Source organism: Pleuronectes platessa, chromosome 3 (assembly GCF_947347685.1).
Source record: "Pleuronectes platessa chromosome 3, fPlePla1.1, whole genome shotgun sequence".
NCBI lineage: Eukaryota > Metazoa > Chordata > Actinopteri > Pleuronectiformes > Pleuronectidae > Pleuronectes > Pleuronectes platessa.
The window spans coordinates 1903586-1928636 of record NC_070628.1 but is presented as its reverse complement, the minus strand read 5'-3'; the positions used below and the strand labels follow the sequence as shown (position 1 = coordinate 1928636).

Genomic DNA, 25051 nt, shown 5'->3' with positions numbered 1-25051 from the left:
TAGTTTAGTTAGGAAACAAATACTCAACTTTTTTTTATGTACATTTATTTAAACATTTTCCCACAGTTAAATAAAAACATGGAACATGCTGAACATTTTCAAGTGTTTAATTTTCACCTTTAAATGGTCTGTTTACATATTTAGATATACACAGTATAGTCATCTTAAATACTTCATTATTATTTCATTAACGTACAGCTCAAACATGTCAGAAGCAAAAACATAAAATAAATCTTAACTATATACATTTCTATTGAATATAAAATACGGAAGCTTTTTCAGAACATTTGTACAAAACAATAGAAAAATATGCAAAAATATGGATAATTAAACACAAAATCACTTTTTGTCCTTGTAATCCCGGAGTTTCCTCCTCGACTTTCAACATCAGCAGTAAAATTAGTATTAAGTGATTTTACAATATTGTAACTTTGATGTACATACAAACAGCAAGTGTTGTGTAGTATTAAATCTCATATTATATAACATAAGTGCAAGAATACAGCTTTATAAAGTAATTTGCATCATTACAAAGCTGTTTTATGTCCACAATTCAAATACAAAATTATACATTTGATGAAAATTATACATCATAATACATCTTAAGTGACTAAACAAATCCACCAATACAAAAAGCATATGAACAGAAAATGTTGCCGTCGCTTGTGGAAGCAGGAAACCTACACAAGGTCGGCGAAAACGAAATTTGAACCTCTCGGCTCGTTTTGATTTGGAACTTCGAGTTCCATGTTTCCTGAGTGAAAGTCAAGTCCTCCGAGAGTGTTGTATTTACGATTTGGCATCCTCTGGTTCTGCGTGTGAGCGGGGAAGGAAGTGACGTAGTATCCGTCTGAACTGTTGGGTACTCGTATCCTGGGATCTCGTGCACTAACATCAGGTCGGGCTGTTCTCTGGTGCTTTGCATATATGTCCCCAGCTGGAATCCTGCGGGTGTGCACGGCGTCCATCACGTCAATGTCCAGACCTGATGGGGGGAACCCCGATCTGTAGTCCCGTGAGGCCTGGACGTCCAGCTTCGCACCTCTGGCTCTAAGTACGTGATCCTTTCCCGTGAAGTCATCGATGTTGAGATCTGAACGGCGACCAAACACTGCGTCCGCCAGAGGGAAGCTGGGGGGGGGGTTTCTATGTGACCTTCTATCGCTGTGGTGAAGTCTGACGCCTCCATCTACGTCCAGATCAGGAATCCTCATGTCTGATCTGCGATTCTGGTAAGAAGGTCCTCGGAAATTTAGTGAAGGATCATCAACGTTGAGATCTGGATATTTGTAATGCAGCCCTGGACTCCGTGGTGCCGCTGTGGGAAAGCGGGGGTCCATGTTTGGAGCATTGACCCTCGGTCCTGAGATGTTCCCCTTTAAATCAACTGGTTTCACATTCAGCTTTGCATTGGGAGAAGAAAAGCCCTGATTCAGATCTTGACTTCCAAACTGAGGAAGGTTGAAAGAAGGGACTTTGAATTTTCGGTCTGTCAGATCCAGATCAGCCTGAGGACCCTGGAAGTTTCCAGAGGGAACATGCATGTCAAAGTCTGGACCCCTCATTCCTCCTTTGACCTGAGGGGCATTAAAGTTCATGTCAGGTCGGCCTAAGTTACCATCTATTCCCAGATCTGGTCGTTTTGCATTGAGGTTGAACTTGGGACTTTTGAAATTTGAATTTGGTAGATTTATATCAGGTGCACTTAAACCAGGGCCTCTCAGTTTAGGCGCTGAAAGATTTATGTCCGGTACTTTTGCCTTCGGTCCAGAGAGACTAAGGTCTGGTGCGTTTAAACTTGGCATTTTGAATTTTCCTTTTGCACCATTGACGTCAACATTTGGTAAATTCAGATCAGGTCCCCGCAGCTGGCCGTCTAAATCAACATTTGGCATTATTGGTGTCTTAATTTTGGGCTTTTTGACCTTTGCATACGTTAAATCCATGTTGACATCTGGAGCGTTCATATCGAACTTCGGAGCTTTGAGGTCAACACCTGGGAAGTCCAGTTTGGGAGCATCAAGTCCACCTTTAATTTTTGGAGCTTTGAGATTGAAATCCGGTGTCTTGACGTCAAAGTTTGGGCCGTCCAACGATGGACCAGAAAAACCCACATCAGGCATTTTTAAATGTGGCTTTTTGATTCTTCCTGACGGGCCACCGAAGTCCACATCTGGCATTTCAAAGCCAGGTTTGGACCCTCGGAGGTTGACGTCCGGCGCATTAATATCCAAATCTGGGACGTCTAAACCGCCGTCAATGTCATGTCCTTTCAGGCCCGGTAGACTAACTTTAGGCATTTTCATTTTGGGTAATTTAAACTTTGTTTTTGGTGAGCCAAGGTTAATATCTGGAGTGTTAACATCTAACTTTGGAGCTTTAAGGTCCATGTTGGGTAAGTCCCAGTCAGGGGCACTAAGTCCGCCCTTTATCTTTGGTGCTTTGAGACTCAAATCAGGTGCATTCAGATCTGTGTTGATATTTGGTCCTTTTGGCAACGTGCCTGAAAGGTTCAATTTAGGCATCTTCAATTTGCCCGAGGGAGCTTTCACATCCCAGTCTGGAGCATGAAGCTCTGGCATTTTCATTTTACCTGACGGCATGTCTAGATTGAGCTTTGGAGCATTTAAGTCCAGTTTGGGACCTTTAAGGTCGACCTTGGGCATGTTAATGTCTGGTGGGTTTATCCCCCCGCTGAGGTCGGGACCAGACAGATCAAGGTTTGGGGATTTCAGGTTCAAGTTGGGGCCATCTAACTTTGGACCAGACAGCCCCAAATTAGGCATGTTAAAGTTTGGTTTCTTGAATTTTCCGGATGGACCAGAAATATCAAAATCTGGCAAATCTAAACCCCCTTTAGGAGCTTTGAGGTTTGGTGCATTTAAATCAACATCTGGCACATCGAAGTCTCCATCAATTTCAGGTCCTTTTAAGCTTGGGAGGTTAAACTTTGGCATTTTCAGTTTTGGCATTTTGAACTTTCCTTTGGGTGAACCGATGTTGACATCCGGAGTGTTCATGTCTAACTTTGGAGCTTTAAGGTCCATGTTGGGTAAGTCCCAGTCAGGGGCATTAAGTCCTCCCTCTATTTTGGGAGCTTTAAGATTCAGATCTGTGTTGATTTTTGGTCCTTTTGGCAAAGTGCCTGAAAGGTTCAATTTAGGCATTTTCAATTTGCCTGAGGGAGCTTTGACATCCCAGTCTGGAGCATGAAGCTCTGGCATTTTCATTTTACCTGAGGGCATGTCTAGATTGAGCTTTGGAGCATTTAAGTCCAGTTTGGGACCTTTCAGGTCGACCTTGGGCATGTTAATGTCTGGTGCATTTATCCCACCGCTGAGGTCGGGACCAGACAGATCAAGGTTTGGGGATTTCAGGTTCAAGTTGGGGCCATCTAACTTTGGACCAGACAGCCCCAAGTCAGGCATGTTAAAGTTTGGTTTCTTGAATTTTCCGGATGGACCAGAAATATCAAAATCTGGCAAATCTAAACCCCCTTTAAGGTTTGGTGCATTTAAATCAACATCTGGCACATCGAAGTCTCCATCAATTTCAGGTCCTTTTAAGCTTGGGAGGTTAAGCTTTGGCATTTTCAGTTTTGGCATTTTGAACTTTCCTTTGGGTGAACCGATGTTGACATCCGGAGTGTTCATGTCTAACTTTGGAGCTTTAAGGTCCATGTTGGGTAAGTCCCAGTCAGGGGCATTAAGTCCTCCCTCTATTTTTGGAGCTTTAAGATTCAGATCTGTGTTGATTTTTGGTCCTTTTGGCAAAGTGCCTGAAAGGTTCAATTTAGGCATTTTCAATTTGCCTGAGGGAGCTTTGACATCCCAGTCTGGAGCATGAAGCTCTGGCATTTTCATTTTACCTGAGGGCATGTCTAGATTGAGCTTTGGAGCATTTAAGTCCAGTTTGGGACCTTTCAGGTCGACCTTGGGCATGTTAATGTCTGGTGGGTTTATCCCACCGCTGAGGTCGGGACCAGACAGATCTAGGTCAGGTGATCTGAGGTCCAACTTAGGTCCACTCAACTTTGGACCAGAAAGCCCCAAGTCAGGCATGTTAAAGTTTGGCATTTTGAAATTTCCAGATGGACTAGGGATATCAAAATCTGGCAAGTCTAAATCGGCTCTAGGAGCTTTCACATTGACATTGGGGACATTCACATCAACATCTGGGGCGTCCAAGTGTCCATCGATCTCAGGCCCTTTGAAGCTTGGAAGATTAAATTTAGGCATCTTGAATTTGGGCAGTTTAAATCTTGCTTTGGGGGAACCAATGTTGACATCAGGAGTGTTCACGTCCAACTTTGGAGCTTTAAGGTCCATGTTGGGTGCATTCAGATCTGTGTTTATGTCCATTTTTGGTCCTTTTGGCAAAGTGCCTGAAAGGTTAAATTTTGGAATTTTCAATTTGCCCGAGGGAGCTTTCACATCCCAGTCTGGAGCATGAAGCTCTGGCATTTTCATTTTACCTGACGGCATGTCTAGATTGAGCTTTGGAGCATTTAAGTCCAGTTTGGGACTTTTCAGGTCGACCTTGGGCATGTTAATGTCTGGTGCATTTATCCCCCCGCTGAATTCAGGACCAGAGAGATCTAGGTTTGGGGATTTAAGGTTTAAGTTGGGGCCATCTAACTTTGGACCAGATAGCCCAAAATTAGGAAGGTTAAAGTTGGGCTTTTTGAATTTCCCGGATGGACCAGAAATATCAAAATCTGGCAAATCTAAACCCCCTTTAGGACCTTTGAGGTTGAGCTTTGGTGCATTTAAATCAACATCTGGCACATCGAAGTCTCCATCAATTTCAGGTCCTTTTAAGCTTGGGAGGCTGAACTTTGGCATCTTCAATTTGCCCGAGGGAGCTTTCACATCCCAGTCTGGAGCATGAAGCTCTGGCATTTTCATTTTACCTGACGGCATGTCTAGATTGAGCTTTGGAGCATTTAAGTCCAGTTTGGGACCTTTAAGGTCGACCTTGGGCATGTTAATGTCTGGTGCATTTATCCCACCGCTGAGGTCGGGACCAGAGAGATCTAGGTTTGGGGATTTCAGGTTCAAGTTGGGGCCATCTAACTTTGGACCAGACAGCCCCAAATTAGGCAGGTTAAAGTTAGGCTTTTTGAATTTCCCAGACGGACCAGAAATATCTAAATCTGGCAAATCTAAACCCCCTTTAGGACCTTTGAGGTTGAGCTTTGGTGCATTGATGTCCATGTCTGGACCATCAAAGTCTCCATCAATTTCAGGTCCTTTTAAGCTTGGGAGGCTGAACTTTGGCATTTTCAATTTGCCTGAGGGAGCTTTCACATCCCAGTCTGGGGAATGAAGCTCTGGCATTTTCATTTTACCTGACGGCATGTCTAGATTGAGCTTTGGAGCATTTAAGTCCAGTTTGGGACCTTTAAGGTCGACCTTGGGCATGTTAATGTCTGGTGCATTTATCCCACCGCTGAGGTTGGGACCAGACAGATCTAGGTCAGGTGATCTGAGGTCTAAGTTAGGGCCATCTAACTTTGGACCAGACAGCCCAAAATTTGGCTTTTTGAATTTTCCAGATGGACCAGAAATATCAAAATCTGGCAAATCTAAACCCCCTTTAGGACCTTTGAGGTTGAGCTTCGGTGCATTGATGTCCATGTCTGGACCATCTAAATTACCACTGATGTCGGGTCCTTTTAAACTTGGAACACTAAACTTAGGCATCTTGAATTTGGGCAGTTTGAATTTAGATTTGGGTGAACCAATGTTGACATCTGGAGATTTAACCTCTAACTTGGGGGCTTTAAGGTCCATGTTGGGTAAGTCCCAGTCAGGGGTCTCAATCCCCCCCTTTATCTTTGGTGCTTTCAAATTTAGATCTGGTGATTTCAGGTCGGCATTTATGTCCAAATTTGGTCCTTTTGGCAACGTGCTGGAGAGGTTGAATTTAGGCATCTGGAACTTGCCCTTGGGAGTGTCAATGTGCATGTCAGGAGCATTCAGGCCAAAGTTCGGTTTCTTTATTGCTGGTCCTTTGAATTTACCTGAGGGCAAATCTAGGTCGACATCTGGACCAGAAAGATCCAGTTTGGGTTTATTAAAGTGCATCTCAGGTAAATCCAGATCTGGGGAACCAACTTGTAATTTGGGGGCTGAAAGGTCAAAGTCTGGAGTGTTCACCTCGCCACCGAACCCTTTAATCTTCGGTCCTGACAATCCAAAATCTGGCATCTTCATTTTTCCAGAAAAACCTCCGATATCGGCATTCGGCATCTCCAGGTTTGACCTCGGGCCTTTCAGGTCAAGTGAAGGTGAATCAATGTCAAACCCTGGTTTACTGAATTTCCATTTGGGTGAACCAATGTTGACATCTGGGGCGTGGAGGTCCATGTTTGGTAAACTCACATCAGGAGCATCTATGCCTTTTAGCTTTGGGGATTTTAGATTTAGCTCGGGTGTTTTCATCCCCGCGTTCACATCCACATCTTTACCCTTGGGCAATGTTCCAAAGAGCTTAAATTTTGGTAATTTCATTTTTCCAGAGGGAACATCCGCATCCAGGTCTAATTTACCAGAGGGCATATTAATATCCATATCAGGGGTATTGAGGTCAAGCTTTGGTTTTTTGAGCCCAAAGCCTGGCATTTTGATTTTTCCAGAATGACCTGAAATGTCGGCCGAGGGGACATTAAAGTTTGGGTCTAACTTTCCAGCTCTGAGATTTGGTGCAGACAAATGCAGATCTGGTCCCTCGAAGTTTTCATTCAAATCTGGAACTTCAACATCTGGTAAATCAAATCTGGGCATTTGAAACCTCGGAGCCTTGTATTGTCCAGCCGCAGCCGTCAGGTCGGTTCTGGGTGGATTCACATCAGGGGCGTGAATCTCACCTCTTATCTTTGGTGTTTTGAGATCTGGCATTCTAGCTTCACCGTTCCCAGAGAATCCAAATTTGGGCATTGTGAGTTTACCGTCAGGAGCATCCAAATCTAAACCTGGAGACTTAAGATCGATCTTTGGCTTCTTCAGAGACATTTTGAATTCATGTGAGTTCATATCAATGTCTGGTCCATTGAGATCAAGCTGTGGTGCACCTGGCATTTCTAGGTCTAAGTCAGGGGATCTCCCAGATAGACTAAATTTAGGTGACTCCACATAACCGGAGAAATCATCCACATTTAGATTTGGCTTTTTCAGTTTCTTGGAATGCTTGACATTGATTTTACGTGAAGGAACATCTGGGATATTGATATCTGGTGTCTCCAGTTTATAATCTGTTCCACTTAGAGAAGGTCCAGAGAGACCCAGGTCAGGCAGATTGAATTTTGGAGCCTCAAAAGTTCCTTTACCTTCCAGTCCAATCTGAGGTCTTTCAATATTTGGCAGTGACAGGTCAACTGATGGACGGTCCGTGTTCAGATTCCATCTCGGTTCCTGGGTTCCACTTCGAGCAGCCCTACCCGAGCCCAGACCCAACGGGGGCAGATTCAGATTGCTGCCGTATGTTAACGTTGTGTCATCAGATTCTGAATCAGCGTCATCTTCAGATTCAGATGTTTGGCGTCTCTTGGTTTTCATGAGTCCAAAGTCCACTCCGAGGCGAGGCAGGTCCATGTCGTGCTTCAGGCCGACCTTGGACAAGCCGCCCACGGCCAGTTTGCTGTTTTCACGACTTTCATCGGCACCGCGCAAATCCTCCTTCATAAACCTCTTGATTTTGGCATTGTAGAGTTTGTTGTAGGAATCCTTCAGCATCTACGAACACAAAACACAACTTATCTACAAGAACTCTTGCAACACAGTTTATGGCATAAAAAAAGATAGAACATAGTGTATGATATAAACAAAGTTATGAATCGGTTACCGTCTTGGGACTCGATAACTGGTCCAGATTATCGAGGCTCTTGCTCAGGTTGCTCCTGGTGAGGACTGGGACTCTGTCATCAAACTGCTCCCCCGAAACTTCATCCCCTGACAAAGGAAAATTCAGAATTCTGTGAAAAGCAATAACTTGCTCCAGGACTTTGAACCTGGCACAAACAAATCCAGGAGGTTTAGAAGTTCAGAGGGTTCATGCAACAGAATCACGACAGGAAACAGAAATATTGGAGGGTTTTACATTACTGTTAATAGAAAAACACAGAAAAAACGACAATAAAGCCTAATTTCTTGAATTTTTTAGGCACATTCTTGTGAAGCGACAACTCAAGACACTATTGTGTTAAACTTTTAGAGTTCTCACCTTTCTCCAGACGCTGGGTGTTGATGCTGGAGATGAGCCGGCTTCCTTCCTCTGACAGCTCCAGGGTGATGGCGTCCGACAGACTCTTTCCTCTGCGGTGGCCCGGCTGCGATGAAGACGTTTCGTTAAGAGTTGAAAACAAAACCAAAGACTTTAAAAAGCAGCTTGGGAACGAAAGAGAATTCAAATGTTCGTACCATGATCCTCGTGTTTCTGTCCCGGTGTCGAGAAATTCTGTTTGACTAAATCTGCACGAGAAACAACAAAGAGCAGAACAAGTTTAATTTCCAATTCACTATTATCTGATCTCACAATGAGAGTAAGACTTTATTTACATCAGCTCATGACCCAAGATAAAAAATACTTTTACTGAAGATTAAAAAACTCCCAAACTAAGAGCGAGAGGGCGTCAGTGTCCCAGTTCACAGACGAGTGTCAAACAGGAAACTCAGCAGGTCTCTGAGTCATGTCCTCGGGCCGGTGGGTCCAGACGCAGGGAAACTACCAACCGGTTTATCCAGAGTCCTGCTGAGCTCTGTTGTTGGGCGTTTCCCTTCTGGAAGCACATAATGTCAAAGTAACCACACCCACCCTCAGCTTTCTCTTCATAGGAATCCTGAGAACTGAGAGAAAGCAGCTTCTAAGTCAATTAACTTTAATGATAATGATCATTTGTATTTCATTAGGGCCTTTCTAGACAAATAGGGACAGAATATTATATCATAAATACACACATGAATAGATTAGGAGACACAAACGCCTCTTAATACGACATACAGTACGTAACGCATGAATAGTTAGAAAGTATATATACATATATATCAGTATATGTACTGCAGTAATACACATAAGTTATCAGGAGTTTCAGATGGGACAGACTTGGGTAAATTTAACTCATCTTTAGATCATTGGTGGAGTTTTTACATTTATTACAAACTGCAGAATACAAACATGTACTATTTATTACACTGTATATATTATCGCATGTTTTATATTTACTTCTGTTCTTACTGCATGTTTACTACTACTGCTCTTACTACTTTCCCTTTCTATTATCTACCTTCGTCAGCGGGTGGTTCACAGCACAAACTCTATAAATCCACCAAACTAACTCACTGCATTTATCTCATGATTCAAAAAACAAGATGGTGAAGAATCTGGAGTTTATCGTAAATGACGAAGAGCAAAGGAAGCAGCAGCTTTACGACTCGCACGGTTACACATTAAAGGTTTTACAGCCGAGTCAAAGTGCACATGGCTGCACTCACACAGAGGGGAATCCTTCAGGTGACACACAAGTGGTGTTGTGTACATTACATGTTTCATTGTCAACTTGTATAGCAGCTTGTACCAGGGATTTAAAAGCTGCTTCCTGATGAAGTTTATCATTATTATCATATTAGTATTATAAGAATCATCCTTGATCAAACTCTGTGGATCATCAGTTCATTTCAGGGACAACAAAAGTCAAACGATATCAAAACAGAGGTTGAAAGAAGAGAAGAGAGAAAATAGAGGGTGTGAGAAGTAAAGTAAAAGATTCAGCTCCAGGAATAAACTCGTCCACGATGGAAGCAAAACAAACAGTCGACAGGTGGATTGCTGCAGGGGCCCGGTTCTCACCCAGAACCGGGCCCCTGCAGCACCGGGCCCCCGACAGGAGGAGGGCCCCCGACAAGAGGAGGCCGCTCAGTGAACTCACCGGGGAGACGGAGCCCAGCATCCCTCAGGCAGCTGCACACATCTGGCCTCTGTGCTGGTGGAGTCCCAGTCTCAGTCCCAGTCTCAGTCCCAGTCCCAGTCCCAGTCCACGCTGCCGCTCTGCAGCTGGATTCTGAGGTGAGGAACCGCCCGTCAGCTGCACCAATACCTGAGGAGAAGCAGACAAACAGGTTGAACCTTAAATGTCCCGCCTCCGTTAACCGTCAACACACATCCACATCACACGCCCTCGTGCAAACACACCTTGACGACCACATGCCTGTGGCTGGCACGCACACAAACACACATCAGGAGGGAACACCGCAATTTAAATGTCTGACCTGACGTCAACACACCTGCTGCCACATGCACGTGTATTCCGCACACACAGACACACACACACACAGGGTCATGGAAGCTGAACCTTTGAAGGCGCAGGAACTTAAACACTCCCCCTGACTACACAATAAGTTTGTGAACAGCAGAGAAATGCTGAGCTGAGCCGAGGGAGCGGTTCACTGTGACTCATCATCACACGTCTGTAACACGGAGTTCAGGCACTTTCACAGTTACTATGTAAAGCTCTGAGTGTGATTACAAACGGTGACACAACAACAACGTTCTCACACAAACCTGCTGAGACTAAACAGGTACGACAACAATATTAATAACCTGTGAGGAGGAGTTTTATCATCTTCATTGTTCACAAGCAGATGAGTTAAAGAAGTTGTTTGTGTGTTACATTGATCAGCAGAACAGTTTGAGTTTGAATCCTTTAATTCAACGTTTACACTAGAGAGTCGATTTGAGCATCTGTGAATTGTGTTGACATGTGAAGTTCTGTGTTCTTCAAATTTTCAGTTTAGACGCTTTACAGACCATCAACAGATTAATACATAATGAAAAGAATTGCTTGTTATAAAACAGTCGAGGTTCAAACCAGTTGAATCAATTTAGTAAGTTTCTCTTGACGAGTTTGTAAAAATCATTTCTCATCGTTTGAAAAAGAGACGAACACAAAGAGGATGGAGACGGATTCACAACTCGAGTTTCTTCATTATAAAAAACATCTGCTCTCACAAAAGTTGTAGTTTAGTTGTGATGAGGGAACAGAAATAAAATAACTGATGAATTAACCAAGAAATCTTTGAGCTTATGATCTTATATAATTATAATAATATTACACAAACATCCACAAAGTACCGTGAATGTGCTTTTCATTAAAAAAAACTAAACAAGGAAAAATAATTAGTCTCACAGTGAATATTGTAAACAAGGAAAATGTGAACATGTGAATAAAACAGGCAACATTTAAAAATAATAAAACTTATTAAGTGATACAAAGAAATCGTTTTTCTGTCGTCTTTTGGTCAAACTTTCAGAGTTAAGCAGTGAATTGAATTCAATGAGACAGGGGAAATTGTTTATATCAGATTTATAACTTAAAATAAAGTTATACAAGTTTTCATGACCATTGTTTTCAGCTACAGAACCACAAACCGTTCCTTCCTTTGCTTTTAATGGAAAAAGTAAATTAAAAGATAATTAACTTCTTTCAAAATTACCAATTGATTGACATAAAGAGACAGAGCAGCTTCTTTGCCTCATTTGTTTCCACATAATTGTAGAGCAGTGCATCGTCAGCGTAGCTCCAGATATCAGGTCAGATTTCTCTGAAGATAAAACACACGAGACAGCTTCCCTGAGGAACACCTACTTATAGAGTCTGATATTATTTCAATGAGTTGCTTGTAGAGCAGAGCTGAGGCCACGGATCTGCAGTCAGATAACTGCACCATGGTTAAATGAACCTTTAACTGCCACTGTGATATTACTGACGTATCATTTAAATTAGTGTCCGACTCCTTCAGGCCACTAAACCTGCAGCGGCTTCTCCTGCATCTTCTGCCCAATAACTCTCTGTTACACAGCAGCAGCAAGTCCAGAGACTTTATAATGTAACAAGACAGGAAGCAACACCCCCCCCCCCCCCCCCCAACAGGAAATCTGCTTCTTAGAGTTCAAGTTATTTCCAAAACATTCAGAAGTGATGACAACAACTCAGCTGCAGAACAAAAACATCCGAGTCAACAAAAAAACATGTGTTTAAAAAGAAGATCAAAGTTTCATACCCGTCAGTTTTTATAGGTTTAAATAAATGATGTATTGGAGATATAGATCCCGACCGATTTAACGATATGTATATCGGCCAATGTATAATATCTGAATTTGTACAATCCCTGATAAAGTCCAGGTCGGCCTCGAGGTGTGTGACACAACTTTGCAACTAGAGAGAGAATAAAGTAGATTTTTACTGAACAACAAAACACAGATTTAATATTAAATTAAATAATCCATTTAAAAAAGAAATAAGTGTCCGTAAAAAAGAAGTACCCTCCGTTCCAGGATAAAAAAATAAAAGTGTTTAAAGTCTGTGATAGAAAAGTTGGACGACTTCAGAGAGACTTCCTCCCACCGGGTCTTTGAGTCGTCTCGGCCTCACCTCCCAGCGACCAGCCGCTGAAAGATGGAGTCGTCCCTTCGGCAGAGAGCGGCCGGCGTGTCGAACTCCACCGCCTTCCCAGCATGCATCACCAGCACCCGGTCACAGTCCAGGATGGTGTTGATCCTGAGGACACGAGGACACAGAGACAACATGAAGGAAGAACCAAGAGTTTAAAATGATTTATCTGATGAGAAAGTCAGATTCAGTAACTTTTATTCTCCAGACTCATTTGAGGTCACTGGGACCTTTGACCTTTGACCTCTGAAGTCTAACCTGTTCATCTTTGAGTCTAAAAGTCAACATGTCAAAATCGGAAGGAGCTGAAGAGGTCACATGTTTAGTTTAACTTTAATCCAAGAGTCTGAGTGAACGTCTGCACTGAGTGTGAAGAACTTCCCTGGAGGCGTCTGGAGATATGATGATCACATGATGGGACGATGGGACTTGTGTTAACTCCCTCTTGACAAACAAGACATTTTGAATATTGAGAATCCATCTGGCTTTAATAATAATAATGAGATCATAAACCGACTTTTTATCGGTGTGTGAATCAGGAGACTTTTCACCTGTGGGCGATGGTGAGGACGGTTTTGTCCTGGAACTTGTCCCTGATGGTTTGCTGCAGCAGCGTGTCCGTCCTCTGGTCCACGCTGGCTGTGGCTTCATCGATGCACAGCAGCTTCAACACACAGTCTCAGTTACGTGTTGTGATCTCGGTGGATTCAGTAAATACAAACGTTACAGCCGTGAAGGAATTAAAAGGTTTAAAGCTGCTTCACTCCAGAAAACACCAGTTAGTGTCAAGTCCCAGTCCAGCTCAACTGGGCGATACACGTATTAGGGATTAAAATATCAAAACACCAACATATCGGCATGTTATTAAAAAGTGTAGAGGATTCCTAAGATGTGGTTATGACCCTTAAGACATAGAAATGTACTTGAGGCTCGATACTTTACACGTTTATGATAAGTAAAGAAGTTTAAATACTTCCAGTGTTTAGAGTCGGAGTTCTCACCTTGGCCTGAGTCAGCAGAGCTCTGCTCAGACACAGGAGCTGCCTCTGCCCCACGGAGAAGCTCTTTCCTCTCTCTCCAACCTCAGCATCCAGACCACCTGACACACACACACACACACACACACACACACACACACACACACACACACACACACACACACACACACACACACACACACACACACACACACACACACACACACACACACACACACACACACACACACACACACACACACACACACACACGTTATAAATCAAGTGAGAAGTAGAGTCTTCGATACAAACAACCAGGGGAGTCGCCCCCTGCAGGTCTTCCCAGAGAACACAGGTTCCAGACACCTGCACACTGGCTTCACTTTCTGACCCTGAGTCAGTTTTTAAATCAACAGTTTATGATCTGAAGAGAGTCTCAGTGCTTCAGCATCTTTCTCCCTGTGAACCCCCTGTTCTCCATCCTCCTCTTTACCAGGATCAGAAGATTCAGTCTATAAGTTCATCTTGTGTAAATATGAGCAGTGACAGTGAAGGGTGGAGGTTTCTAAATTAGGACACTGAGTCAGGTGCTTTTCATTTTAAACAGCCACACCTCGTCTTGTGTTCTGAATCGTTCTCCTGCTCGTCCCTAATTCACCGTGTCAGCTCATCTCACCCCCCCCCCCCCCCCCCCCTCCCCCACTGTCTCACCCATCCGCTCCACCACAGGGCTGAGGTGACACTGGTCCAGGACGTCCAGCAGCTGCTGGTCTGAGTGGCGCCCACACGGGTCCAGATTCTCCCTGATGGTCCCGCTGAACAGGAAGGGGTCCTGAGGGATAATGGCCAACCTGGACCTGCAGGGGGCGCCAGCAGCACACACAAGTCAGAACTCTGCCTTGTTCAGAACCAAAGGATCAGGTTTACAGTCACTGCTGTGTTGTGGATTCATAATGCTTTCTTTTTAGTAATGGATGTGACTCCGGTTTCTTAATTAAAGTACATGTGAAAATCATTATGCCCGATTTTGCTTTTTCAAAAACCTTTAAAATGATCTTGAGACTCGAGTCCTTTCAGGTTCTGCAACCAGAGGAAATTCTGATTGGTTCTAATCACAGGAAGTTGAGACGGCTTTAAATGTCAAGTATATGTAAAATCAGGACGAACGTATGTCAGACAACATTCTCCTTGTGAAATCAAAACTAACTTCAAATGAAACAAACACATGAAGCTCGGTTCAGGGGTGAAAACGTCCTCAAGGTGAATGGTGATTTGATTCCCAGTCCTACCTGAGCTGACCCAGGCCCAGCATGCTGATGTCCAGCCCGTCCAGGAGGATCTGACCCCGGTCCAGCTCCACCATACGGAACAGGGCCAGGAACAGCGTGGACTTGCCGGAGCCGGTGCGTCCCACGATGCCCACCTTCTCCCCGGGCCGCACCACCAGGCTCAGCCCGTCCAGGGCGTTGGGGAGCCCGGTTCTGTAGGACAGCACCGCTCCACGGTACTCCAGCCCGCCCTGCTCGGGCCAGGCAGGGGACAGCTGGACAGACAGAAACATTTCACTCTTACAGCTCATGATCTCGGCTGCTCCCCCCTCTGATGTTGTTGTCACATCAGGATCCGGGTCTGACCTGTGCGTCCTGGTGCTGTGGCTCGGTGGGCAGGCCGGTGGAGTACTCCTCCGTCCGCTCCACGCTCACCAGCTGCATCTCGGTCTGCGTGAAGCTGAAGATGAGGCCGGACAGCAGGGACGTGATGGACAGAGCGTAGGACAGGGACAGACCCACCAGACCTGACGGGGACGACACAACCAGCGTCAAGGACAAGACGACTCACACTCAGGCTCACAGCCGCCACACGGAGCCGACGTCTCACCTGGGTCAACGGAGTGGAACTGGTGCTGGACCACAGCGATCACCCCGAGGCCCGTGACCACCGCCACTCCGATCAGCTGCAGGCGGATGTCCAGCCACTGCATGGCGGCGCTGCTCAGGAAGAGGCAGCGCTGGTTCTGCTCCAGACGTTTAGCACTTTCCTCCTCGAACCTGGAGGGACAGAGAAGCTCCTGTGGTTTAGTGTCACTCTGAATTTGGCAGTTATCACGTCACTGGCTAGTTTTCAGTCGTCAAGACGTTTGTTAGCTGCTCTAGAAAAACTCCAGAATAACAAATACTAAATAATATCAGTGTCTGCCTCAATAATCAGGTTTTGTTGTGTTTCACCTGGACGAGCTGCCGCTGGCCCTGATGGTTCCCAGTCCGGTCAGCGTCTCAGAGAAGTGGGAGTAAACGGGCGACAGGGTGAGGCTGTACAGGCGCCTCAGCTCCCGGGACGTGTGTCGGTAGAAGAGCTGCGTGCGGTGGTAGAGCAGAGCCAGGGGCAGCAGGGGCACCAGGACCCAGGGGAGGCCGTAGCTCATCACCACCAGCATGCCCAGCAGGCCGAACAGGTTGGCCAGGAGGATGTTGAGGATGAAGGGCAGGCTGTCGTCCACACTGTACAGGTCCGAGGAGAACCGGTTCAGTACCCGTCCCAGAGGGGTGGTGTCGAAGAAGGTCACCGTGGCCTGGAGGGGTCACAAACAGGAGTATATTCACCTATCAAACTAATATCTTAAATATAGTTTTATCTAGAAGCTGCATCACACGATTACTTGTATGTAAAGTTGACTCTTGATGAACCATCACCCGACCAGTTCCCCTGTAGCTCTATGGAGCACGTTAGCTTCCCTGTTGTGGTTCAGCCTCTTGCTCTCACATCTCTTTACCACCAACACGGAACTTTTCATTATGGTTTCACATTTCTGACCAATAAGATGGCAGCGTTCCTATCTGAGATGTTTTGGCTTCTTCTCTGGAGAGTGGGAGGAGGTGGAGATGTGTCGTCCATCTTTATTCACAGTCTATGATTTAACAATGTAATTATGGATTTTTGGGGCAAAACTTCACAACAAACGGACACATTAGAGTCTTACAATGTTGTTAATCCATCAAAAATCTATTTACACGTTGAACAGGCCCACAACACTGAACACTGCCGCCTGCTGGTGGACGGGGGAAGTGAGACTGAACCACACTAATGATTCAGAGTTTGATCCAGGCTCGTACTGGCGCCCCCTGGTGGCCCGACAGTCGCTGTGGGACTCTGACGCACCTTCAGGACCCGGTCCAGGAGTCGGTTGTGGACGGCGGTGGCGGCGCAGATGCCTCCGTAGGCGAAGAGGACGGATCGGAGGGCGGTGAAGACGGTGTTGGCTGCGGCGATGGAGGCGTACACGGTGAGATAGAACCGGACGTCAGAGCTCAGGCTGCTGGACGAGAAGGTTTGAGACCTGCAGGGACGGATGTGGAGGTTAATGAATTAAAGTAAAGACTAATTGATAAGAGGAGAAGGTTCTGTTGATAAAGCTGATTATCATAACAACAGGCTTTTTTTAAAATAGAGTTGAAGTTTCACATGTTTAATTATAGACGCTCATTATGAACTGTTATTCAGTGAATATCAATAGATCCCATGTTATCTGCCTCCTCTGAACTAACTCTGGAAACCACCAATGTTCTGAGAATACATTTAAGACATAATAATCATAAACGTAATATACACAAACAATAACAGTGTCTGTTATATCTTCATAGCTGAATTACAAACTGCTTTGAAAAGGAAAAGACAATAAAACTCCAGTGAGTGAAATAGCAAATTAAACTGTCAAAAGTAGAAAAGAAACATTAAATATAAAAGATGAAAAGTGTAACACACATGAGGTGTCCGGGTGAGAAGAGCAGCAGCTGAGACGAGATGAAGGAAACTGGAGTGGAACCATTGGGCCTCGTGGAACCGTTGTTCCTCAGCTCGGAGATCCAGTGAGAGAGCCACCAATCAGAGACGTTCTTAGAGGCTGAACCACAAACAAAGCACAACAGTGGTTTTAAAAAAACAGCGTAGATGTGAAAATGAATTCAAAGAGACAAAGCTCAGTCTGGTTCGGGAGGGAACCGGTTCATTATCAGATGCAGGAGAATCGTTTTTTAATGTACATGTAAAGTACGTAAGTCCTGGAGGAGGTGAGAGCTCTCAGAACGTCCTTCTAGGTTAGTTTGATCTTTGGATGTAACTGTGCTCGTTGTCTGTAACGTCCTTCGAGACAAATCTGTGATGGACATGAGGAATAAACTGACAGATTCCAATTTGAGCAGCAGATTGAGAATCACAGCATTTAAGTCTGGAGGAATTCAGACGGAGACGATTCTCTGAGACGACTCTCAGGCTGGAAAATCGACCTTGCATGAGGAGCAGCGACATCAGGACGGAGGAGGCCAGGACTCCGCCCACAGCTGCCCAGTAGGTCTGGTAAACTGTCCACGCCAGCCCCCCCGCCTGCTTCTGCTCCGACCCCATCTGCTCGGGATCATCAGCCACCAACAGATCGGGCGGAGAACCCGGCTCCTCCTCCTCCTCCTGCTGCTTCGCTGCACCTGTTACAACCAGGAGAGAGAGGGGAGTGAGTCAGACTCTAGAACAGCAGCGACCGGTCGGAGGAACAGCAGCAGATCCATCTTCACCTCTCTCTCTTGCGTTCTGCTCGTTCTTCCGGTTCTTCGGCACAGCCTCGACCAGAGGGAGGATTTCTGCTGGAGAACCTGTTGAACAGCGACGGGAAAATTCAGGGAGACAATATTAAAAAAGTTAAGAATTCTTTGCTCTGCAGTGAATTAACCAAATACTGAATAATGTCATGTTTTAAAATGTAGAAGTTCGGGTCTGTCTCAGGTATCAGATGTCAACCTGAAGTTCATATGATTGAAACCAACATTTAGAGAAGCTTGTGAGCTGAGTCTCAGTTTCTACCTGTTTTGATTATTGTTCCATTCTCCATGAGGACCACCGTGTCAGCTTTGTCCACAAACTCTATACGATGGGTGCAAAGGATTCTGGTCTTTCCCCGGAGAAGCTCCATGATGCATTTCTGCATGAGGTGTTCGGCCACGTCCGCGTCCACGGCCGCCAGCGGATCATCCAGGAGGTAGATGTCTTTGTCCTGAGGGGACAACACATGTGTTAGGTCACCATGTTGGACGTTCTGTAATCTGACTCGTGGTCTGTTCAGATTCATTTTGTGTCCTACACATCGACAGGAGTGGTGTGGGGAATCAAACCTGTGACATCCCCAGCAGGAGAAGGATCTTTTAACTACTTCAATGTTTTCATTATCTCGTAAATAAAATGGAATCAGCATCTGGACTGTGACCAAAATAAAGAAATCGATTCAACACATTTACTAAATATGTTCTGATGAAGATTTGAAGCTTTTTTTTTTGTTCCTAGCAGACGAACAGGTTCTCTGGAGGAACCTGCTTTGGGTCTGTGGGTCTGTGGGTCTGTGGGTCTGTGAGTCTGTGAGTCTGTGGGTCTGTGTGTCTGTGGGTCTGTGGGTCTGTGGGTCTGTGAATCTGTGGGTCTGTGGGTCTGTGGGTCTATGAATCTGTGTGTCTGTGGGTCTGTGGGTCTGTGGGTCTGTGAGTCTGTGGGTCTGTGAATCTGTGTGTCTGTGGGTCTGTGGGTCTGTGGGTCTGTGTGTCTGTGGGTCTGAAGCAGATGGCTGCTCGGGGAGGAGGACTGACCATGTACACAGCTCTAGCGAGCGCCAGCCGAGCCTTCTGTCCTCCGCTCAGCGTCACCCCGTTCTCCCCCACTTCTGTCCGGTCTCCGTTCGGCAAAACCTGCCGGAGCAATTCAGAAAGGATGAAAGAAAATGTTCATCCTCTGAGGACCAGGAATATTCAGATTTTACCAAAGGGCCAACCAATTATCACTCAAAGACAAAATAAAATACTTTAAAAGACGGTAATCATGGTGATGTGTAGGGAGAGCGTATATAATAACTGTGCAGAAACAGAAAATATAAGATATACAACGTAATTTATCGTACGTTGAGGTCATCAGTGAGGGCACAGGCCTCGATCACGGCCTGGTAGAAGTCGGGGTCGTAGTCTTTGCCGAACAGGATGTTGTCTCGGACTGATGCGTGCTGGAGCCACGCCTCCTGAGACGCCAGACCGAAGCCGGCGTCTCGGTCCGCCACGTAAACCACGCCGCTCACCCTGCAGCGAGAGGAGGAGCTCGTAAAAGACACGCCCACCTACACCTGCACCCATTGGACGGTGCTACCTGTCAATCACTCAGTGGTATCCACCCCCCGAACTCATCTGGTGCTTAAGACTTGAAACTAGAGACTGAGACAGAAACTCCTGAATGTTTACTGACGTTATAAAGTGAGAAGTCACTTTCTATAGAATCTACCAGCGGAGTCGCCCCCTGCTGGACCTCACAGAGAATACAGGATTCAAGCACGTCTGTATTGGCTTCACTTTAGTCTCTAGTTTATTTACTGTCTATATAATTGACCAACATTTATACTGAGGAGAGTCTTGAGGAGTTGTACCTGTTGAGTTCTCCAGTGAGCGCAGCCAGTAAGGAACTCTTTCCACAGCCCACTTTGCCCACCACGACCACCAGAGAGCCCTGAGAGAGAGAGAGAGAGAGAGAGAGAGAGAGAGAGAGAGAGAGAGAGAGAGAGAGAGACATTAAAGCTGCAGTTTCCCCATTAAAAGTTGTGTTAGTGGTTTAGCTGCTGTCTTGTACCTTAGTGACGTGCAGGTTGAGGCTGTGCAGCATCAAACTCCCTTTAGCGGCTCCAGGTTCGATTCCCTCTCTGCTCGGGTCCGGACCACCAGGCCCCTGCCAGGAAAATGTCCCCTGGCTCAACAGAACCGACGTCTGGTCGTCCTCCGGAGAGACTGTGTTGACATTTTTCAGTGATTAAATCTTTCACAGGACGTCCGAGTGGGACCGGATAAAACCCCAGGACCTGTTTTCAGTCGTTGGTTGAACACGAACTCACCCAGAGCATAGTACGCCTGCAGGTCCTGGTTGGTCAGTTTGAAGAAGCGCTGGATTCGCTCCAGAGAAACCTTGGACTCCAGGACGCTGCTGAGGACCCAGGGGAAGGAGTTGAGTGGGATGATCAACATTCCCACCAGAGCCAGCGTGGTGAACACCTGCCGGAGCGGAGAGGGACTCAAACGTCTGAGTGACAACTTTACAAAAAGTCTCTCTTTACATGGGTTGCATGAGAGTTTTCATTAATCTAGTTTTCTGTGGTAGTATAAATATTCACGTCTTTCTATCTGATCTACAGCTCAACGTTACTCTTCAACTTGCTGGACCTGATTCTCCAGAGGATTCAGTCTCCGGAGGTTTCTGTTCACAGCAGGAGATTCTCAACAACACAGGAACCTTCATCGTTTCACTATTGTTGTTATTAACACAATAGTCTGTATTCACTCCCTGATGTCACCACAGGACACACAGTTCCCACACATTGTTCAACACACTCTCTACCTTGGCTGCAGTCAGCTGATGTCCCAGCATCACGTAGGTCACGAAGGTGAGGATGGAGATGACCACGGGCAGCGCGGCCCACGTGTACACGCACATGGCGTCCAGGTACTTGATGACCTTGAGGTGGGACAGCTCTCGTTTCCGACAGGCGGCCACCTTCTGGATGAAGTGAGGCTCCCAGGTGTAGAACTTAATGACCCGGATGCCGAAGAGGATTTCTGTCATGAGCTGGAAAAGAGAGAAAAGTCTCAGAGTCTCAGAAAAAGACGACAATAAGACTTAACACTCTGGTGACCGTGAAGTGAGGACAAGTTGTCATTGTGTTTTCATTATTATAAATAAAACAGGAGGTCTCACTTTGACGCGGCTGTCCTTGAACCGGAGCATCTGCTTGTTGTTGCTGATGATTCGTGAAGCGATGAACTTGTTGAGCGGCAGCAGCAGCAGGGCCACGCCCAGCCCGCCCAGGAAGGCCACGCCCACCTGCAGGTACAGCAGGTAGAGGGCGATGCTGAAGCTGAAGGGCAGACTCCACAGCTCGTGGAAGCTGTTGAAGAAGTTCACCACCCGGTCGGTGTCCGTGCTCATCAGGTTCACCACCTCTCCCAAGCTGATCCGGGCCAAGCTGCTGCCACTGACCCGCAGGGCTTTGCCGTAGATGGCCGACACCAGAGCGGCGCGGGCCGACAGCGCCACCTTGGAAACCTCGAAGGAGAAGATGTTCCGGAGGATGGACGACAGCAGCGTGGTGGCAAAGAGCCCGAGTGCACACAGGGCTCCTCTGCTCACCGGGGCATCGTCCTCCTCCATGAAGGTCACCAGACTGCTGAGGAGCAGGGGACCAGTGAAGCCCAGCATGTTGACCAGCACCTTCAGCCCCCCCAGCAGGTAGTACCTCCACCCAAAGGCCTTGTGCAGGACCCTCAGCAGGCCCACGTCCCCCTCCAGCTCCAGTGGCTCCTCCAGGTAGTGGGAGCTCCAGGTGCCGTTCAGGAGGTTCCTGCTCACCGGCCGGGGCCACTGATCCCGACCGGCCCCCCCCCCGGCCCCGGCCCCGCCCCCGGCCCCGCCCCCTCGTCTGCAGGCCTCCCAGCACTGATGGAAGTATCCACAAACCACACTGGTCCGAAGTTTCCGAGGGAGATGATAAACATCGGCCGGTGTGTCCAGCTCTCCTCGCTGCCCTCGTCTGAGGAGCGGAGTCAACCACAGGTAGAAGAGTCGAGAGGTGCAGCCGCTCCCGTCCTCCGCCACCATCCCCCCGGTGTCTGTGGGGGGGCTCTCTGGGAGGAGCGGGGACCCGTCCACAGCGTTGGTGTACAAGGTGTAGCCGGCGTCACTGATGCAGGGGAAGGCAAACGCCAGCAGGTACATGAGGAGGGGGAGAGTCCGGGCTGCGGCGAGGACCAACCGGGCCAGTTTGAGAGGTTCTGTGAGGTTCAAGTATCCGTCACTCTCACAGTAAATCACCAGGGTGATGACCAGGTGGGGGACGGACAGGAGAACGAGCAGCAGCAGCAGCAGGGGTCCTCTGGTCCTCCTGAGCACGGTTCTCTGGAGCGCTGCCATGGCACCGACGTGGACCAGCCAGGCCAGGATGGCACAGCTGTCAGTCAGAAGGTCCAGGTACATGTCCCCCTGCTGCAGGACGCTCACCAGGACCACGTCTGCAGTGAAGAGCAGAGCCGCCAGCAGACCTGAGACCAGCCGGAGGGTCCAGCCACAGGGAGGAGGCGTCTGCAGGGGGGGGCTGCATCTGAGGAGCAGGAATCAGACGTTATCTGGATTCCTCAGCTACTTCATAAGGTTTAGTTTAGTCTCGTGTCTGGACTCGGCTTCAGGGACCGGGTCAGGAGCTCAGAACCTGACCCGAGCCCAGATGAGCACAAGACAACTTCATCATTCGTCATTGATTTGTGAGCGTTTGGATTTTAAATTCCTATAAATTGATTTAAACTAAACTGATGAGCTTTAATATTTATTTGAATTTATTTGAGATCCTCTCTGTGGTTCTAAAGGTTTGATTTTTCTCAGCAACATTAATCTTCTCAGATTAAAAAGGAAATCATTTCATTTGTCTTTATGAATTCATCTCTTGCATGTTTTTGTTGTGTATAAATCTAAATGTGCTTTCTTTAGTGTTCACAGTGTCAACGAGCGAGTTTGATGATGTCACGAAGCCGCTCGGGATCCTGGGAGTCGTTGGCTTCATCACCATCATAAATGAAACATGACACAAATCATGTTTGATTCACTTTAACATTCAGACATCACCCACCGGACCAGGCCCAGGTAGCAGGCGCTGAACACGGCCATCCCAGCATGAGGCAGGGCTCCGAGGACCAGCTGGTTGAAGCAGGAGCTGACGTGTCCGTCCGTCCACAGGGGGAAGGGGTTCTCCTGGTCCGTGTGACAGAGGCCCGAGAGCAGCTCGGCTGGTCTGAGGTCAGTCATCCCTCCTCCTACTTCCCCTCCGTCCTTCTAGAAAACATCTGAAGAGCAACAGGACAACATGAATAACTGACTGAGACGAGGGAGACGTCTTTGTCCTGAGAGATCAGCTTCTAATCAAATCATAACGTGGCTCATTTTAGTTTTGTCAGTTTTCACAGAACATTAATGTGTTTTTTTTATTTTCCACTTTTGGTCCAAGTCTGTGTTTATTAGTTTTTTAGTTATTTAGCAGGATTACGCAAAAACGACTCAAAAGAGTGGAACATGATCCAAATATGAGTCCATTACAGTTTGGTGTGGATCCGGGAAAAGGACGTTTCTCAGAGTTTGAATGGATTTCTGGTAAAAGCTTTGAGAAGTTATGGAACTCTGCTCCTCGTCAGTGGAGATGGAACTTCACACGACATGGAGCTGCAGCAGGTCCGACACTTTGTTGTCGTTTTCACAGTTTGCAGCACGCTTCTGTATTTGCAGATGTTTTCTTAACGTGCTCCCTCGGCCTCAGTAAGATCCAAATAAAGATTATTAGAAATGAACTTATTCAACATATATCAGTAAAACAACAGGAGAGCCAGACCTCTCTGTCCATTTCAAAGGTTTGAAATGAAATAGTTTAAAGTTTAAACCACTCGAGAAAATACAGATTATCCTTTCATAGATTATTAATCTGAAGGGAGCTCATTCAAGCTAAATTGGTTTCAATGGTTCCATGTTCTCCTCTTCACTGAGTTAAACTGGTTTTTACAGGAAGAACCAGTTTGTGTGGTTGTTTGTCTCAAAGGAGGAAGTTGAGTTGGTGAAGCTGCAACAGGTGAAAACACCAGAAACTGTGAAACAAACCACAGCCTCCATTTAAATCCTCTGACCTGAGACCAGCAGAATCAAACTGAGCCTCCAGCTGCCAACACATGTAAACAAACCAGGCTAGCTAGCTAGCTCAGCTAGCACAGACTGACCGCCGCGATAACAACACGGAAATAACACGAGCGCGCCACAGTGACGCGTCACGCACGTGTAAAGGTCAACTCGACGAAACGATGAAACTGAGCTGAACATCTTTTAAACATTTAAACATCACCGGCTTCCGGCTAGCTGTCGTCCTGTCCCCTTCTGATGACGTAGACACTTTTCAAAATAAGAGTTCCATGTAAAGGTTTCATTGAATCACAAAAAAAAAATCCACAATTCAACATTAATTAACACAAATGTATTTATATGTTTCACTGTTTGTTCTCCTTCAATGTCCTTGTAGTTTATTTCTTATAAGATACGATGAGATAATGTTTAAATGTTTTATTAAACATTCATGAATGAATCAATTATTTTGAGGGAAAAAACGAGACAAAGTATTTATTTTAAATTCTGAGCTTCAGCTTTTAAATAAAGGAATAAGAAATAGCAAAAATAAATAGACTCAACGTTAGAAGAATAGCTTAAAGGAATTTTTAAAAGATAAAATGGTGTAAAAAATAAGTTTCTTAATCTAGACATTTCCCATTAGTTCACTCTTTCTTCAGCGTTTATGTTGCTGCAACGAGATAAAAACACGTGTCAGTCATTACTTATTAAAACAGGTGCAACACGCTATAGTTAAATATAAATGTATTAAATTAATTTATTAATTTATTTAAAGGTCAGATATTGAATATCTCAACAAAATGACCAAACATGTTATGTGATGGAAACAAATCTGTACCTTTGAATTCTCCCCTTGACAAACTGTGATGTCACATTTATATATATATCAACTCTTGTCAATAAACACGAAACAAAA

General features: G+C 45.9%; 2 protein-coding genes across 2 annotated transcripts; both read right to left on the bottom strand.

Moving 5' to 3' along the window:
• Positions 1-91: 91 nt before the first annotated feature.
• Positions 92-13243, bottom strand: si:ch211-69b7.6 (neuroblast differentiation-associated protein AHNAK). Its single transcript, XM_053415642.1, has 6 exons — positions 13233-13243; positions 9926-9993; positions 8421-8471; positions 8224-8329; positions 7846-7952; positions 92-7736 (listed from the first exon to the last, which is right to left on the bottom strand). The coding sequence occupies exons 3-6, from the start codon at positions 8421-8423 to the stop codon at positions 681-683; spliced, it is 7272 nt and encodes a 2423-aa protein (XP_053271617.1). The 5' UTR covers positions 8424-8471; positions 9926-9993; positions 13233-13243; the 3' UTR covers positions 92-680.
• Positions 10684-24379, bottom strand: abcc10 (ATP-binding cassette, sub-family C (CFTR/MRP), member 10). Its single transcript, XM_053415667.1, has 22 exons — positions 23566-24379; positions 23102-23315; positions 21181-22579; positions 20824-21051; positions 20324-20480; positions 20065-20219; positions 19865-19944; positions 19352-19523; positions 19044-19142; positions 18271-18460; positions 17985-18062; positions 17703-17897; positions 17182-17320; positions 16579-16756; positions 15648-15991; positions 15301-15470; positions 15057-15217; positions 14712-14965; positions 14134-14279; positions 13447-13544; positions 12997-13109; positions 10684-12553 (listed from the first exon to the last, which is right to left on the bottom strand). Exons 2-22 carry the CDS (start codon positions 23275-23277, stop codon positions 12424-12426), a joined length of 4662 nt encoding a protein of 1553 aa, XP_053271642.1. The 5' UTR covers positions 23278-23315; positions 23566-24379; the 3' UTR covers positions 10684-12423.
• Between the last annotated feature and the right edge of the window lie 672 nt (positions 24380-25051).